This window comes from Alosa pseudoharengus, unplaced genomic scaffold (assembly GCF_046254945.1).
Source record: "Alosa pseudoharengus isolate Yale_2024_CS ecotype anadromous, Long Island Sound unplaced genomic scaffold, YU_APseudo_1.1 YU_APseudo_1.1_scf_19, whole genome shotgun sequence".
Lineage (NCBI taxonomy): Eukaryota > Metazoa > Chordata > Actinopteri > Clupeiformes > Clupeidae > Alosa > Alosa pseudoharengus.
This window is the reverse complement of record NW_027468657.1, coordinates 34,249,709-34,265,568: the sequence shown is the minus strand read 5'-3', so window position 1 is coordinate 34,265,568 and position 15,860 is coordinate 34,249,709. Positions and strand designations below refer to the sequence as shown.

Genomic DNA, 15,860 nt, shown 5'->3' with positions numbered 1-15,860 from the left:
TTTTGGCTACAGCTCAGAATTGGGACGCAACTCAGCCAGTAGCCTTCCACTAGCTTTTGCGTGTGTGCAGTAGGATGGGGATAGGAGGAGGGGTGGGTAGCTCCGTCTGATCAGGGTTTGCGCTGTCAACCTAGGTTCTTGGATGCAAGACGTATGTGCTCGGGCCGGTAGCTTCATTTGACAGAAATAGAAAGAATGCATAAATAATATGTAAATTAAGTATTAATATTAAACAATAATATTTATTGTTTAAAAAATACGCAGGATACACTCATTCACCACATGCTCCGTTTTTATAACGGACCCTAGCTATTGTGCGTTTGGTTGGGTGATGCTTCCTTGTTCATCTTCGTCGGTGGCAGAGATGGAGGGCTGTGGAGACGGCGAGGTGGTGGTTCAGAAAGTGAAAACGGAGGTGAGTGATTCTTTTGTTAAATGGTGTCTCTCTGCTGGTGATCATGCCATGCCTATTTTGTTATCTGTTTCACGTGGATTTAGTGTCGTATGGTCAAGGTTCTAGCGGCTATCGTTTTTGAGGCATGGGCGAAGAAGCCGGCATTGTGATTTTCCTTGGCTTGACTTGACACTCCTATCTTCTTTGACACCAGGCAGATCCTATTGCTTCTCGAGATTTTCCATTTAGTAAAAACTAGGAAGACCCCTCCCATAAATTTGCCATTGATATGGATAAGTTATTTTATTGACATTTTCTGATCATGTTTTATCCTTTTAAATGACGTGTCATTCTTTGATCAGTTCATTAGTAGCCTATAGCCTAGGCTACACCAGGCACAAAACTAGACTATACTACTAGGCTAGTAGGAATGGATCCCTCAAAATGTAAATTATTGTGATGCTATTTGTGAAACCCAAATTTCTAGAAATGCACTTTCCCTTTATTGTATGAAATGATTGGGTGGGAAAGTGTTTGCTCATCTTTGAAATGAATGTGCAAGAGGATTGAAGTAGCTCAGGGTGGGGGTCTAGATTAAAAAGATTAATTTGTTTTTGGCTGGGTAATAGTGGAGCAGAGCTTGGCCATGTGCATCCTACTCAAATGGCATGTTTCCCTATAGCTGTTCAAGGCAGCTGGGTTTACAGGATCAAGGTGGTCAAATCAGAAAGTGGAGTCTGCTCATAATGATGCCTTACATGCACCAAGGACAAGGTAGAGCCCAACTTGTATCCGCTGCCAGGATACCACTTACCTGACAAGAATCTGAATGGACAGGAACGTTTCTTGCTTTAATGAAGTCCTAACAAACAGGAGGTTCAGGGAAATATTTTCCAAAGTCAGGACATGCCTTCAGAATAGGTAGCTTTGCCTTTACTCCTAATTATGGTTAAGAGCCAACCACGTGGAAACATCTACCTCATCAAACCATTTCAAAGGAGTAGACTATATGCTGTATCTGCTCAGTTCAAATCATATAATTATTATACACAGAACATATACTTTCATAAAGGCTCCTGCATTTATTTTGTAAACACGTTGTCACCCAAGCATTTTACTCGTAGGCTATTGTAGGCTTACTTTACTCTTTGGTAGGATCATTTAGAATTTTAAATCAGAATGTGCATACAGTTGGGTTGAAACCTAACAGGATGGATTTCTTCTGTTTCCTCTTAAGTGCACACGATTGACAGAAGAAAGAGATGAAGCAGAAAGACAGTTGAAACACATCAAGCGAGGTGAGTTTAACACACTTATGCACTGAGATGCACTGTATTCCAGGTATATCTTCTGTCAACAACATCGTTTTAAAGTGTTTGTGTAGTGTGTCAAATTCAATGGTTTTCTACAGCACTTTCTTTCTCAGAATAGTAAGACATTAAAAAGGGATATTGTTGCCATCACTCCTTTATTCACTAGCGGAAATAGAGAGGGAGTCGATTTCATTAGACATCTTGTTACCTCAGCCCAACACTTGCCCTCTCTTACCTTGTGACACCTCCTCCCACACCCATCCTATAATGACAATGTCTGGAAGCTGATTTCTGAATGGCCATCCACACCCACATTCAAGGGGTTATCCCAGTTTCCATGACTACTCAAACCCAGCCCATGTAATGCATTTGTGTTTTGGTGACCTTACGTACCTGGTGACATGTAATGAAATACAGTCACCATTAACAATTGATCTGCAAACACGCTGGCTGCTGGAAGTCTGTCTGAAGACTGCTCTTAGGTAAGAAGACGCGTTCAGGTGGCCTCTTCAAAAATACATTTACAAATTTCTTTATGTTCTAGCACAATACTTCTCTACTTGCATGCATGTTTTTTTTAAGTCTCAGTGTAGTTTAGAACCTTTTCCGATTTAATAATGTTTCTTTTAATGGGCTTTGTCCAGTGGCTTAGGATAACAGTCTGAGGATTTGTGAGGATAACAGCAGTACAAACAGTCCTACATTGACTTATATCACACGGTTTAGAGAGATGCTTCACTGTTTTTGTTTTGGAACATAATTGTTCATACTTTTGTTTATTTTTAGCACAAATTGTTTTGTGCTAAAGTTACTTGCTTGAATTCTTGCAGCAGATGTTTACTTGTTTGCTTCATAGCTCTCGTTGCAAATATACTCTTGACGTGATGCTAGACAATGAAGGTAATTGAAAAAAGGTTTTGAAAGGCGTTTGAAAGTAACAGCGTACGTTGCTCTTGTAGCCCTATGAATGCTGATGCTCCCCGTTACTTAGTATTATCTTTTCAGGTCTTGTAAGTTAAATATGATGGTGTCAGGCAAGACTGTGCCATGATGCCTGAAGAAACAGTAGGCTACCTCATGTTACAACTATAATAGTGTATAGCATCGTGTATGACCATTGTCCAAAAAACAGGTGTTCAGAGGACCTCCCTCTGAACCGAACACTGAGGGGCTTTTTTAATGTCCACTGGAGTCATCCAAAATACTGTCCCACCCCCCAGGGAGGAAATGTAGACCACAACTAATTCTATACTCATCCCTGTCATGTTATTTCACTGAATTATTCACTCCTGTTATAAATCATTAATCAGTAGAAAATGAGTGGATGCCTCTGCCCACATTGCAGCCCTCTATTGGAGTTCATGCATGGGCCTTTACCTGCTGCTGTATATTTCATGAGCATACTGTTCCCAAGCTATCAGACAATGTCTTTCTGCCTCACATTCAATTTAGTGATGACAGAAAGCATATTTCATGCTAACATTTGATGATTAAACATCATCAGCAATTGCACTGCATGCATTTCTAAGGAATTGATTTAAAAATATATTTAGATAACTGAATTAGAATGACAGTTTTCACATTTTTCTGTGCAGTGTCTAACATGACGCTGCAAATGTGAGTGTTTATTGGCCTACTTGCTGACTTGCAGGACAATGCCCTAGTGCTGGTAGCTCCTGATTGGTTGGAATGCTATTTGATGATTGGCTGCTTTGGGGAAAGTGCCGTTGAGTATCTGGGAGGCACCGTGTGTGTCTGGTACAGCAGCTGTTTCCCACCTCATGGCTCTGAGAGAGGCTCCAGTGCACATAATAGTGCTGAATCTGTGCTAGTTAATTAACAGACACGCATCAATAATCTGTGTGCCACTGTGAAATAATGATTGCCAAAGCTATGCTATAATGAGAGCCAAATCTATCTAATATCAATTTATATATCTTCAGTATGATGTAGCATGTTTGTCTTTTATACATCTTTATTATAGCTATATGCTTATGCACACATTATTTATATTTTTTAAAAGCAATCGTAATTTGTACAAAAACTGTACACATATGGCGAATGGAATGCTTTCTCATTTTCACAGTGGCCTTTATGTGTTTCTGTGCCTCTGCTGCAGGTTTTCTGAGGCCATATTTTCCTTATGCAGCATTAAGCACAGAGTAGCTACTGACCTAGAATATCCACACAAGACGGCCCCAGAGCAATGCGTTAGCAGTCTGTCATGAGCGAGGGGAATGAACAGAGCCAATGAGTCAGGGGTGCTCCACTAGGACAGATCCACAGCGCTCCCCGTGCCACACTGCTGAGGCCCCTGCTCTGCTCTGCTCTGCGGCTGCGGCTGCGGCTGCGGCTGTATGTAAATGACCCACATGTTTAGTGCAGGCCACTCTTGAGTCACAGACGGGGAAATTGTGAATGATCCACCATGCTTTGTTAAACGGAGCAGTCATTCATCAGACCCGCTGAGTGGGCACAAAGGTTTGATGGGCCAGTGAAAGGAGTGTGATTTGAAATTGCTACCAGTAGATCACTTCTGAGAACAAAAGGCTAGAACTGGCACATGTTTATTTGGAGCACAGATGTTTGCCCTCAGCACAACATTGTACCCAGGTGAGAGATATAGCCATAGGGGTGTAGCTGTATTGTCTTTCTCATGAATGACTGTCTTATGAAAAACAGCCAGATGATGTTGCTGCATAGGAAGAATATGGTCTTTGTCCTTTGTACAACAAGAGGCAAATGATGGATTACAGGGAGAGAACAGGGTTGTGTTGATCATCTTTTCAGGGGATGCTACCCTGTTGTAGGTTACTGCTGAAGAAATGACCATGCATCCGGCACAGCATACACAATATAGTTTCTAGCCCTTCAGTGATGTTAGTTGATAAAAAATGTAATTTATTAAAAAAAGGTTGTAGTTCATGAGGTTGTAATTCCTTGCAGGACAGAAAGTTGACATGAAATTTTGCTCCAGATGTAGTCTTTAATATCTGACTTTCCAAAATCAAGCTGTGAATAGGCAATATATAAATTGATTATTAATGTTAGAAAATTAGAAAAAATAAATTAATATTTATATTGTAATTATACTGTAATTTCTCAGTTTAAAAAAAAACAACCTTTATTACTATATTATTCTATTCTTCAAATCACCCAGTGCCAGTGCTGTGAAGATATGTTCTGTGCTGCAGGGTGCACTCTCATGGGTGTGCCACATGAAAGGGAAACAACAAGCCCGAAGAGATTTGAAAGTGTTTGGGGGAAATAGTGATCATGTCAGCGTGCTACGTGCCTAATTCCCAATTCCAGACTAGCTACTAGCAGAGCAAGGCAGCACCCATGAATAATTCACCAGCTGCTTTGTACGGGAAAGCACAGTGCAGACGCTGGCACTCCTCCCTGGCTGCTAGAATCTCATTCACAAATGACTCATTTACTGCCAGAGCAGCTACACCCTCACAAGACATGCATCTGGCAGGGTGCCCCTGACTTTTCAAAGGAAATAACATTATTTACTGTATTGCTGATGCACTTTATGTTTACAGTTAAAGGCTGGAGTGATATGGCTCAGTGTCACGTGAAGGATGTGGGATGAGCTTGTGTGTAGGGAGGGCTGTGTGGTTGGATGGCACTGGGTTGAGGTTAAAGATGAGTGCACTGCAGTGGTGGGGGGCAGAATGTCTGGAGAGTAAAAGAGGTCTGCTGCTGACTTAACACTTCAAGCCTGACATGAGGGTGACACCAGATACCCCACAGAGGGGCAGCTTTGGAAGCTTGAGTTACCAGCAGTATGAGTGTCAGTATGTGTGCTGCATAAAATGAAAGCACATATTGTCATTTTAATCAAAATGATCAATCCAATTTTGAATAAAAGTCAGTTTACATCAGATTTGATTGTTTAGTTCTGTTGTTTTCACAGAAATGTATCACTTATTACATATAATAACACTTCTGCGTAGACTGGTGAAAACTGTGTCCACTACTGTAGTCAGCAGGCAGCAGGGTTCACAGCCTCTTTAGTTCTTGACATGGTGAGTAGCCTCTGAGCAGTCTGATCCCACTGCATATGTGTGTTGTGTGAATGGACACAGTGCTATGGCTCAGTTGCATCTTGAATTTCCCCTTGAGGATCAATAAAGTATCTATCTATCTATCTATCTATCTTGTCTCTGATAATTGTGATACTGAGATAATGATGGATCTGCAGTGTTACGTTAGACAAAGGATTAGCTGCATTGTGTTTATTTGATCAAGGAATTCAGTTTCTATGTCTTTAATGACATACAGTGTTTTACCTCAAATTATTTAAATCAGAAGGCTGAATAATTCAAGTGATGATAAAGCATTTAAGATTACACCCATGTGTCCATATGATGCCTCTGTGTTTTAAAAACATTTCAAAGCAAGCTTTCCTGACCCCTGAACTAAACTGTGTTCAAAGCTAAATCTATATGATCCATTTTTGTCACACTTTACCTTGGATGACGTTGTATAAGCAAGGTGGCATTTTCCAGTGATATATTTGAGAAGTTTTCTCATGATAGTTTGAGTTTGTCTTGCTCTATAGCAGTGCATATTTGTTTGTTCGGTCTATTATTTGATTCTGGTTGTTTATTAAAGCCCTGTGTTTGCCCTAGTTTCCCAGATGGTGATTGAGGAGGTGAGCGTTTTGCAGACTCAACTGGAGATAGAAAAATCTTGCAGAGAGAATGCAGAAGCCCTCGCTACAAAGGTAATATTTCCTGGACTGCGTATATATATTTCACTTCTCTTGTGTAGCAATGTTAAAAGAGATCCTGTAAGAATGCTCATTTGGACCACTGCAGTTGATCCAGCACTTTATGCTTTGTGTATGTGTAGCTGAACTGTGAGAACAGGAAGCTGAAGTACCTGAGTCTGTCGTCGCGGCCCTGTCTGGATGAACTGCTGCCCAGTATCTCTGACTGCATCTCCCTGGAGGAGGAATCCGACCCTCAGGACCCGAGCCCTGACCCCTACACCCAGTATCAACAGCAGGTCAAAGGTCAGCACATACAGGCCATTTACACTTCAGTGTTGTCGGTCAGTCACAATGTTAATAGTGGAGTGCACACATAAACAAATAATGGATTGAGTTTCTGAAGGAGCCATCTTAGTTGTTTTTTTCTTTATGGACAAACGTTTATCAGCCATTGTAGTGATTTGGTAGTAAATCTCCATTTGAAGGATTACATGTTCTCATGCCCATTTTTATCTTTTCATTTAAGTGATCCCTACAATCTGTTTGACACTGTTGATGGACTCATATGATGCATTGCTATTTAAGATGATCCTCTTTATACAATGGCCAGATTAGTGATATTTGATATTTTAAAACAGTTTTAAACAGTTTATGGTGTCTGTGGTCAGTTAATATCATTCCTCAAATATTGATGTTGTTTTTGTTCATGTGCCTTATTCAGAGATTATGTTGCATTATATTTCATGAGACCAACAGTGGTAAGGTTAGCTCAGTGACCGTCCCGTCCTGCTTCAGATCTCCAGGTGACCGTGAGCAGCCTTCTGGAGGAGAAGAAACAGCTGGCCTGTCAGCTCCAGGAGCACCACAAGCAGATCGAGGAACTCACCACACAGGTGACCGGCCGTCACAGCTAGCAAAACAAACAAGACTGACTGGAGCACACTGATTAAACATGCAGTCTTTACCCGACTAATCGAAATACTGACTAATCAAAAACTGTGGACTCGTTATAGTCAAAATGGCAGCATCAGATCGTTAAATCATTACAGCATTAGTTCACCAAGGTCTCAACACAATTGGATGATGAGTCTGAGGGTGGCCTTGACTGCTGACCGCTACTACCGCAGATAGATACCCAGGACTGCAGAGCAATGTCCTCCGTCAAACACTATTGATTTCAAGTTGGACAGTGGTATCATAGGTTGTGTTTATTTATCAACTGTATACACAAAGAGTACAGTTTGCAGTTCTGACTACAGTGACCCCTGTATGTATATACACACAGTACATCTCATATCACATGACATGCTTATTGTAACTGAAGTTTAATTTGCTGGAGGATGTCCATGTATTATATGTCATACTGTGTAACATGGAATTGACCTTATCATTTAATAGACTGAAAAGGAACAAGCAGAGATGAAGGAACTGTACAAAACAATTGAACAGCAAAACAAGACCATTAAGAGGTTTAACAGAGGTAAGCAAATGCACTTCAGTCTTTTGAATGAAGTATGGACTTCTGAAAACATGGTATCATGTCACTAACATTCTTCCAAGGCAGGGTAGCCACAACAGTAAAGGAGGAAATGGATTTGTGTACATCTGGGAACTTCTGTGCTAGGGATGGACACATCTGTCCTTTCAACCCACAGATCCCCAGAGCACTTAGGCATGCCCCTAATCAAATTAGCTGCAGGAAATGTCCATATTCCATCCTGTAGAAACACTCACATCACTCACTCCCAGCCCCCTTCCCCCATCCCAATCCACATCCACACATTGACCACTGTAAAATGTTTTACTGTAAACATATTTTATTGGCTTGAGTTATAGTTATGTGAAGATTATTAAACCAAGATATAGCTTGCTCAGTGCACACTTGAACAGTGGCATGCATCATGAAACTGTGTGTGTGTGTGTGTGTGTGTGTGTGTGTGTGTGTGTGTGTGTGTGTGTGTGTGTGTGTGTGTGTGTGTGTGTGTGTGTGTGTGTGATTCTGTACAGTGTCCATGATGGCAGCTCATGAGTATGAGGGCCTGAAGGAGCAACTGGATCTGGAGGAGAGTCTTCGACAGAAAGCTGAGACCTATGCACACGAGGTAAAATCTGACCAAAATCTGACCACAGCCATATGAAATTACCCTAATTTAGTTATCTGTAGCCTTCACAATCTGCAGATGCTAAAGTAAGAGCACTAAATCAGACTAGGACTATTTTGGTTGAGGTGTCGTGACTCTTGGGCTCGATGGCCTGTCTCTAGATGTTGGTGAAGCAGAAGGAGGCGAACCGCCAGAGCATGATCCTGATGCAGCAGTCTGAGCCCAGCCTGCAGCTCCTCAAGGCCCTGGAGGACGTGGCCAGCCTCACCAAGACTCTGGAGCAAGAGAGAGTACAGCACCAGCAAAAGGTACGCAAGCTCCAGCCTCTCTTAGCGCCCTCTTCTTTTTCACCAGGAACTTTGTTCACCGCAGTGCATAGAGGGCAGAGTTAAACATTTAAGCCCTGCGCTTCTGTTCGTTTTGAGATTGATCAAGCCTGTCTGACAGACGACCTGTGATCCATCACAGTTACAACATTTCACACGTCGGGGTCTCTGAACTCACTGACACTGGCATGCTGGTGAGAAGCCAGAGTCCCTTCTAGCAGCAGGTGCTGCTGGAGAGCTGTGCTAAATCTGCAGAGTCAGCACTCCGATGACGTCTCTCAAGAGATGATGCACCAGGATATGAGAAGACGATGGAGGAGGATGTGGGAGGCAGTTCTCAAAGCAGCCATAGCAACTACAGCACCACTACATCAAACAGACTCCTTTGAAGTTTGCCAGCTGTCATGACAGAGAAGAGATTCATTGATAAAAATGGACTTTGTCATTGTTAAGTTATGAGGGGGACTTAACTTGTTACAGATGACAAAACAGGCCTAAACTACCCACATTTTTTTTTAAACCATATACTGTCCTAAAGCAGACTTTTTGTTGCACATTCTGAATTTTGCATCATCAACAAATATGCTAATTGCAGTTTGTTATTTATAAATTCTGATGTTATAATTAGTGTAATATTGTAATAGTACTTTCTCACTTAGAGATGAGGGAGTATGACTATTTCGTTTTTAAGATTTCACAATAGTTTCACACGAACAAAACTAGAAGTATATGTGCACTATCCTCTACGTCTCTGACATTTGCTTGATGTTTTACCCCTAATAACACTTTATTGTCTATTATGATCAAATTAGTCTGTTATATTCTTGTCAGACAATACTCAGATGGGCTCTGTGGCCAGTCCATCTGCTGAAAACGGCTGTTTACCAGTGAGCACAAACATTTGTCCATGTGCTGTACAATCACTGCCACAGAGCCAAAGTGCTGACTGGGACCTGCCTTCTGGAACTCTGCTAGCCGCATCCCTACTCCACACCCATCCAGCAGACAGTGCAGAAAGAGCCTGATGCATTCGCCCTTAACACAGGGGAGTGCAGCTGGATGCCAAATTCACAGGATGTCAATCAATACCGTTTACTGGGGGATTGCTGTTTACTACTAACAATGTACACAGGTCAGAAGAGCAGTGGCACTCTCCACTGAAGCATTCGATTCTCGTGCCTGTGAATTATTCCAACCGTGTTGATCACAGGAGATGTGTTGTGGGATCTGAAGGTAGACCTTCACGTCATGCAGATGGGTGATTTGTTGCTGTGGCTCTTGAGAGACTGTGAGTGTCATGTCGTGCCTTTCCACAGGTGAAGGCTCTCGAGGCGGAGTTTGAGGAGTGTGCCCTCCGCAAGCAACTAGGCCTGATGCAGAGGCAGCTGGATCTGCTCGAGGAGGAGAAGAAGGAGACTGACGTCCGACTACAGGAGGAAGAGAAGAAGAGAATAACTCTTGAAAGCCGAGGTAACACACACAGATGTGTAATGCAACCCAAAATAACACAAAAAAGTTTAAATATTTGTGATTTCATTAGGCTTCTGGCAACTGTAAACGTTTTGATTACATGTGGTCTTTGGTGTCAATAATAAGTATGTTTTTATTCACATTCTGAATGTGCAGTTTATCTGTCAGTACCAGTCATTTGAATTATAGATGCATATATTTTGCAATGCAATAAAAGGCTTTGTAAACACTGTATTTTCTTTATTGCCTGACGTCTATAAACACATCTTGTCTTTGATAACAAAAGCTACATTGTGTGCCTTTAAGCTCACTAGTAGATGTGGCGGTACACTGTCACTGTAATTAATGGGGGCACATCTCTGCTCCTCCCCTCCTCAGTGCGGGAGCTGCTGGAGGCGCAGAAAGGGCCGGATCCAGTGGAGGCAGCCGCAGCGGCAGCACCGTCTCCTGGGACAGCTCCTCCCCCCGCTCCTCCTCCTCAGCCCCCTCCACCTCCTCCTCCCCCACCTCCTCCTCCTCCTCCTCCTCCTCCCTCTCGCTGCAACCCCCTCAGGTAATGCTCTACTTGCAAAAGCCACTCTGTCTGACCAACATTTTCACATCTCTAGAGGACATGTTAATCTTGTTGTGTTTCACTGGACAATTCTAGCACATCCTTTTATTTGCCCCTAACACAGACCACACTATTCGCCATATTCCTGCCCCACTAGGAATTATCATGATTCATTTTCAGATGGACATATCTTAATGCATGTGAAGTCAGAATTATGTCGTTGTTCATTTCCATTTCCCATCTTTATGTGACAGCTCGCTCATTGCAATCATGAGGAAGTCTTCCAAGAGTGGGAAGGGCCCCCTGAAGAGCGAGCCGGTGCCTGGTGAGTGTGGCTCTGCCGTGCGCCGTCTGCTCCTGCCTTTTTGGCTGCGCAAACCATCAGCCATGTTTCATCTGTGGACCTGCTGTTACCGAGTCTGTCTGTCTGTGGATCTCCATTCATGTGTGTGTGTGTGTGTGTTTCTCCCTGTAGCGGACGCGGGTGTGGATGATGTAAAAGTGAAGGCAGTGAATGAGATGATGGAGAGGATCAAACATGGCGTGGTGCTCAGGCCAGTGAAAGGACCGGACACAAAGGTGAGGCACCCAAACAGGAGCGGCGTCTGAAGCGCTAGCGTCTAGTCTACCAGTCTTCACACAAGACCATGCTCACTCTGTCCATTCTGTCTGCCATCAGATAAGTGCTTTTTCAGCTACTCATTTGCCAGTGTCCATCTAGTTGCAGTGTCCATCTAGTTGCAGTGTCCATCTAATCAACATGTGTCCATCTAGTTACAGTGTCCATCTAATCAACATGTGATCATGTAGTCGCAGTGTCCATCTAATCAACATGTGATCATGTAGTTGCAGTGTCCATCTAATCAACATGTTTCTGTTTCCCCCTCTCTCTACTGACTTCATCATTGAAGAGATTTGGAGTGAAGGTGATTTAATGAATTCATTGATTCGCTGTGATCTCAACTCAATGGAATGGCAGCTAACTTCATCATGACTTGAACATGCCTTGTTGATGATGACCATTAAAAGAACAGAGTATATAGAACAGAAGACAACAGAACGAGTAGTGTTGTGCTGTAGTGTCATGATTACAGCAGTACAGCAGTACATTTTCTGCCTTTCTTTATGGCGTCAGGATTTTCTTCCAGGCAAATTCTATTTCCAGGTACAAAAACCAGTCAATCAAACCAGGCAGTGATTGACTGGGCTGCTAGCTAGTTACCCCTGCAAATCAATAATATGACGCTGTGCCTGGTGCTTTTTAAAATGTAACCAGCTGCACATTCTGACTTGAGTACCTTTGGTTTGGTAGTTTAATTCTGAGAGATTCTGAGAGATCATGAAAGCCAAAGTAGCCTACATTACACTAACTTTTGTTTCAGATTATGGATCAACATATTGTAGCATGTCACAATTGTCACAATGTTTTAATAATTTAATTTCAGCCAGCACCTGCAGTGGAGGAAAAACCCCAGGAGAGCGCAATGGAGGAGCTGAAAGGAATACTGGTACCTGATAGGAATGCTTCTCTCAGCTTCAGTATACACATGAGTTACTGATACACCCCAATCCACACACTCTCCAACTCTTTTAAATGTGATGAAGTCATTGAGATGTGCCCCACCCCTGTGTGTTAGGAGACGGTGAAGAAGAGCCCCAGTCGAGGGTTCCAAGAGCCCGTGCAGGTCAGCGCTAAGAAAGACAGCGAGCTGGAGGTGATACTGCGGAGGAGACGCAAGCAGGCCTGTGACCCTGCAGGTACAGCACAGCTACTATCCACACTCATGTGTTCCAGTATCAACACACACACATATGAAAATAGCATCCAGTCCAATCATGTTGTGTGCATATTTTTGTGTATTTTTAGTTCCTGTGCAGTGTTGGTAGAACTCATGGATTCCTGCAGTGACAACCTGTGGTCGTGAGATGCAGATGAAATATAGAGAATTCTATTTGTGTAAATCATTCCAGGGATGCATGTTTTTGCTGCATGCACTTGCAGTTGGAAGTTCTTGTTTTCACAGTGCCACTATAGCATCCAGTAGGGGGCGACATAAGCGCAGTCCTTATGTAACTTTGCCCCAGTAGTGTGATAAAGCTTACACAAAGCTCTTATTATAGAAAGGTTCCATGTATTCTCTCTTTTAATGAACACATTTCCCACAGTTACAGCTGAATAGAAGTGTGAAATAGGCACGTAGAGAGGACATCAACAACACAAAGAAAATGGCAAAATGAAGAGAAATGATGCTCTGGCAAAACAATCACACCCTCCCATTGTACCCTGTAAATCATTTTTGGAAAGTGACTTCTTAGAGTATTCTCTTCAGAAAAGAAGTGTTATAGTGTCTTCTCTTGCAGATGAAAGAGATGGACTGGACAAAGTGTCCTCATCCAACTGCATGAATGGAGGACACAGCTCCGACACAGGCCCAGAGGCAGAGGCAGCGGGCAGCAGCCCTCAGCCCGGGGAGCCAGGCGAGTCGGCCGCGGGCCCTGACCCAGGCCATGGCCAGGCTGTGGCCAGACGCAGCTCGGACACCGGCACCGAGCCCAAAGGAGCCAAACAGGCAGGGGGAGTCCGCCGATCCATGTCTGAGAAAGGGCCCTCAAACACAGGCTACAATGCCAACTGTGTACGGTAAGCTCTGCTATTTATCCTCAAACAGATCAAGACTGTTCCACAAACACCTGATCATCACAAAAGTGACATGAGCTTGACCTGTGGTCGCATGCAGGGTATGAACGCACTGTAATTAAAGGAAAATTCCGGTATTTAGCACTTTGAGTCCCTTTTCTGGTTTGTTTTGGATAAACTAGAGTGGTGGACACCGAAATTTTGATGATTGGTCCAGTCTCGACTTTTCTGACTCGTTTTGAATCGCCTTTGATTACTCAGAGTGGCTGCCAACAGGCATGCTCAAACATGTCCTAAAACAACCCTTAATGTTCGTTTTCAAAACTGTGGAACTCACCGAGTGGTTAGTGGTGTTCGTTGATCATTAAAATAAAATATATATCGGCGCAGTGTATGATTTCCAGCCGTCTTATTTGCTATTGTGGAACTATTTTTTCAGACACCTCACAACCGCGTATAAACTTCCGCTCAATATTTGAACCTGAAGCATAGACGGTGGCGCAGTAATATCAACGTGCAATGAGTCTTCCAACAGAAATCAATGGGATTTTACAAAATGCCAAATAAAACACGACAGAAACTGTATTTCACTACGCTACTTGTTTTGGAACATCAGCGATTCAAAACGAGTCAGAAAAGTCGAGACAGGACCAATCGCCAAAATGTCGGTGTCCACCACTCTAGTTCATCCAAAACAAACCAGAAAAGGGACTCAAAGTGCTAAATACCGGAATTTTCCTTTAAGCAGCAAATGGTCCAGTGTGAGTCCCCTGACCCGCTGTGGTGTCTTCCAGTGCTGGGAGATGTGAGAAGCAGACCGAGAGTGTGCAGTCCAATGGGATCAGCCCCCCTGTCCCGGGAGAGGACACGCACGCCACGCTGGCCTCCCCCACACCCGACCACCTCGGTGAAGCCAACGGAAGTGCCGCGGCCTCCGCCGACGCTGAGTGCTAGTGTCAGCAGGCAGGACACCGCCATGCTGCCCTCATTGCACACTCTCCCGTTTGACTTTGTATTCTCTGGTTTGTTTTTGAGTTTCTGATACACAGTTTGAAAAGCTTTAGTTATTTAAATGTACATTTTATGCAAAAACTGACTGCTGGTGTGAGTTGTCTTCTAAAGGCATACACTGCAGATGGTCATCACAACAATAACCACCAATTGGCCAGCTGGAATGAGGAAGTGAGAGTGTACTTCAGTAGTGGCTTTGTTAAGCAGCTGTTATCCTTTGAAGGTGAAGACTTTTGTAAATCAACCTGGATGGAGCAATGTGGTTATTATAAATGCTGAATCTAATTATGCATCTAATCTAATTTCAGTCAGAAATGTACACTGGCTCTGATATACTCTTTGACATCTAAGCAATTGGTTTCCAGGAGAATCCATATGGCCATCCTTTTGCTATTTTATTGGCAGCAGAGTTGAGTCACATTTTTGTGTGGTTTTCCCACTGAGGCTTTGTAATGAGATAGGGGGTTTCACAGGCTCTGGGCTTACCAGTGCAGCAGTCCAACAGTAGCGAGCAATGTTTACAAAACAGTAATTGGATCAATTGTCGTTCAGGAACTATGAAGGCACTTTTTTTCCTATCTGGATTCGATCCACACTTGTGTGGGTTCCCATTGTGGTGTACAGCTCTCTGGAGATGCAAGTGAAAGCCATGCAGCTGCTCTGATTTGTAAAGACAGCCTTGAAGCAGAAAGGTGCTGACATACTCTGTCTACCTCCCATACGACACTCTTGCCTCTTAATCTTATCTGAAATTGTATGGAGTGTTAGTGTTGAGCGGCTTCAAGGACAGGTAATCCAGCTTGTAATGTCTTCCACCACTGTTCCCCAAAGAGACTTTGCACTGCTGAGGATGCTTTGCACATGGAGTGTTAACTGCTATGATGGGAGCAGTGTGTCCTATAACGCCAAATCCCTGGGCTATGCTATCCAAATAGTTCACGCAATATCCTCTGCAATAGCATTAAGTAGTGTAATTGTGCAGAATCATGCCACCTTCATGCATCCCTCATGGTCATAATAGGAAATGTCCAAGTGGTTTTGAAAATGATAAGTAAACAAAACCTTGCAGTTAGAACAATGAGATATTTGTTACAAACTTTGCAATTCCTCGCCTCAAGTGAATCAGCAGTTTTAGTTCATATACCAACAGAATCCATCAGCTAGTCCTAACGCCTACCTGCTCTTGCTCATTGTAGACTACTTAAGGAAGAACACCTGTACACACACCTGTAAACCCTAGATTAATTCAGAACACTTCCGGAATGTTTTCTTGCCTTACCAAACATATTCTTCATACCACTTGATTTAGGTATTTGCTTTTGTACAAGTA

General features: G+C 43.0%; 1 protein-coding gene across 1 annotated transcript; it reads left to right on the top strand.

The window, feature by feature from the left end:
- Positions 1-331: 331 nt before the first annotated feature.
- shtn3 (shootin 3) lies at positions 332-14,473 on the top strand. Its single transcript, XM_076292801.1, has 17 exons — positions 332-415; positions 1,632-1,692; positions 6,348-6,442; positions 6,571-6,733; positions 7,226-7,323; positions 7,829-7,910; positions 8,438-8,532; positions 8,694-8,840; positions 10,175-10,328; positions 10,707-10,881; positions 11,136-11,206; positions 11,357-11,460; positions 11,793-11,807; positions 12,327-12,389; positions 12,519-12,639; positions 13,243-13,522; positions 14,314-14,473. Exons 1-17 carry the CDS (start codon positions 332-334, stop codon positions 14,471-14,473), a joined length of 1,968 nt encoding a protein of 655 aa, XP_076148916.1.
- Positions 14,474-15,860: the final 1,387 nt, after the last annotated feature.

What these genes read in the sequence shown, in the direction of transcription:
- shtn3 (XM_076292801.1), top strand. Translation starts at nt 332, where the DNA reads ATGCTTCCTTGTTCATCTTCGTCGGTGGCAGAGATGGAGGGCTGTGGA. An exon ending in CAGAAGCCCTCGCTACAAAG is followed by an intron (nt 6,443 to 6,570) that starts GTAATATTTCCT and finishes GTGTATGTGTAG; the next exon opens with CTGAACTGTGAGAACAGGAA. An exon ending in GTATCAACAGCAGGTCAAAG is followed by an intron (nt 6,734 to 7,225) that starts GTCAGCACATAC and finishes GTCCTGCTTCAG; the next exon opens with ATCTCCAGGTGACCGTGAGC.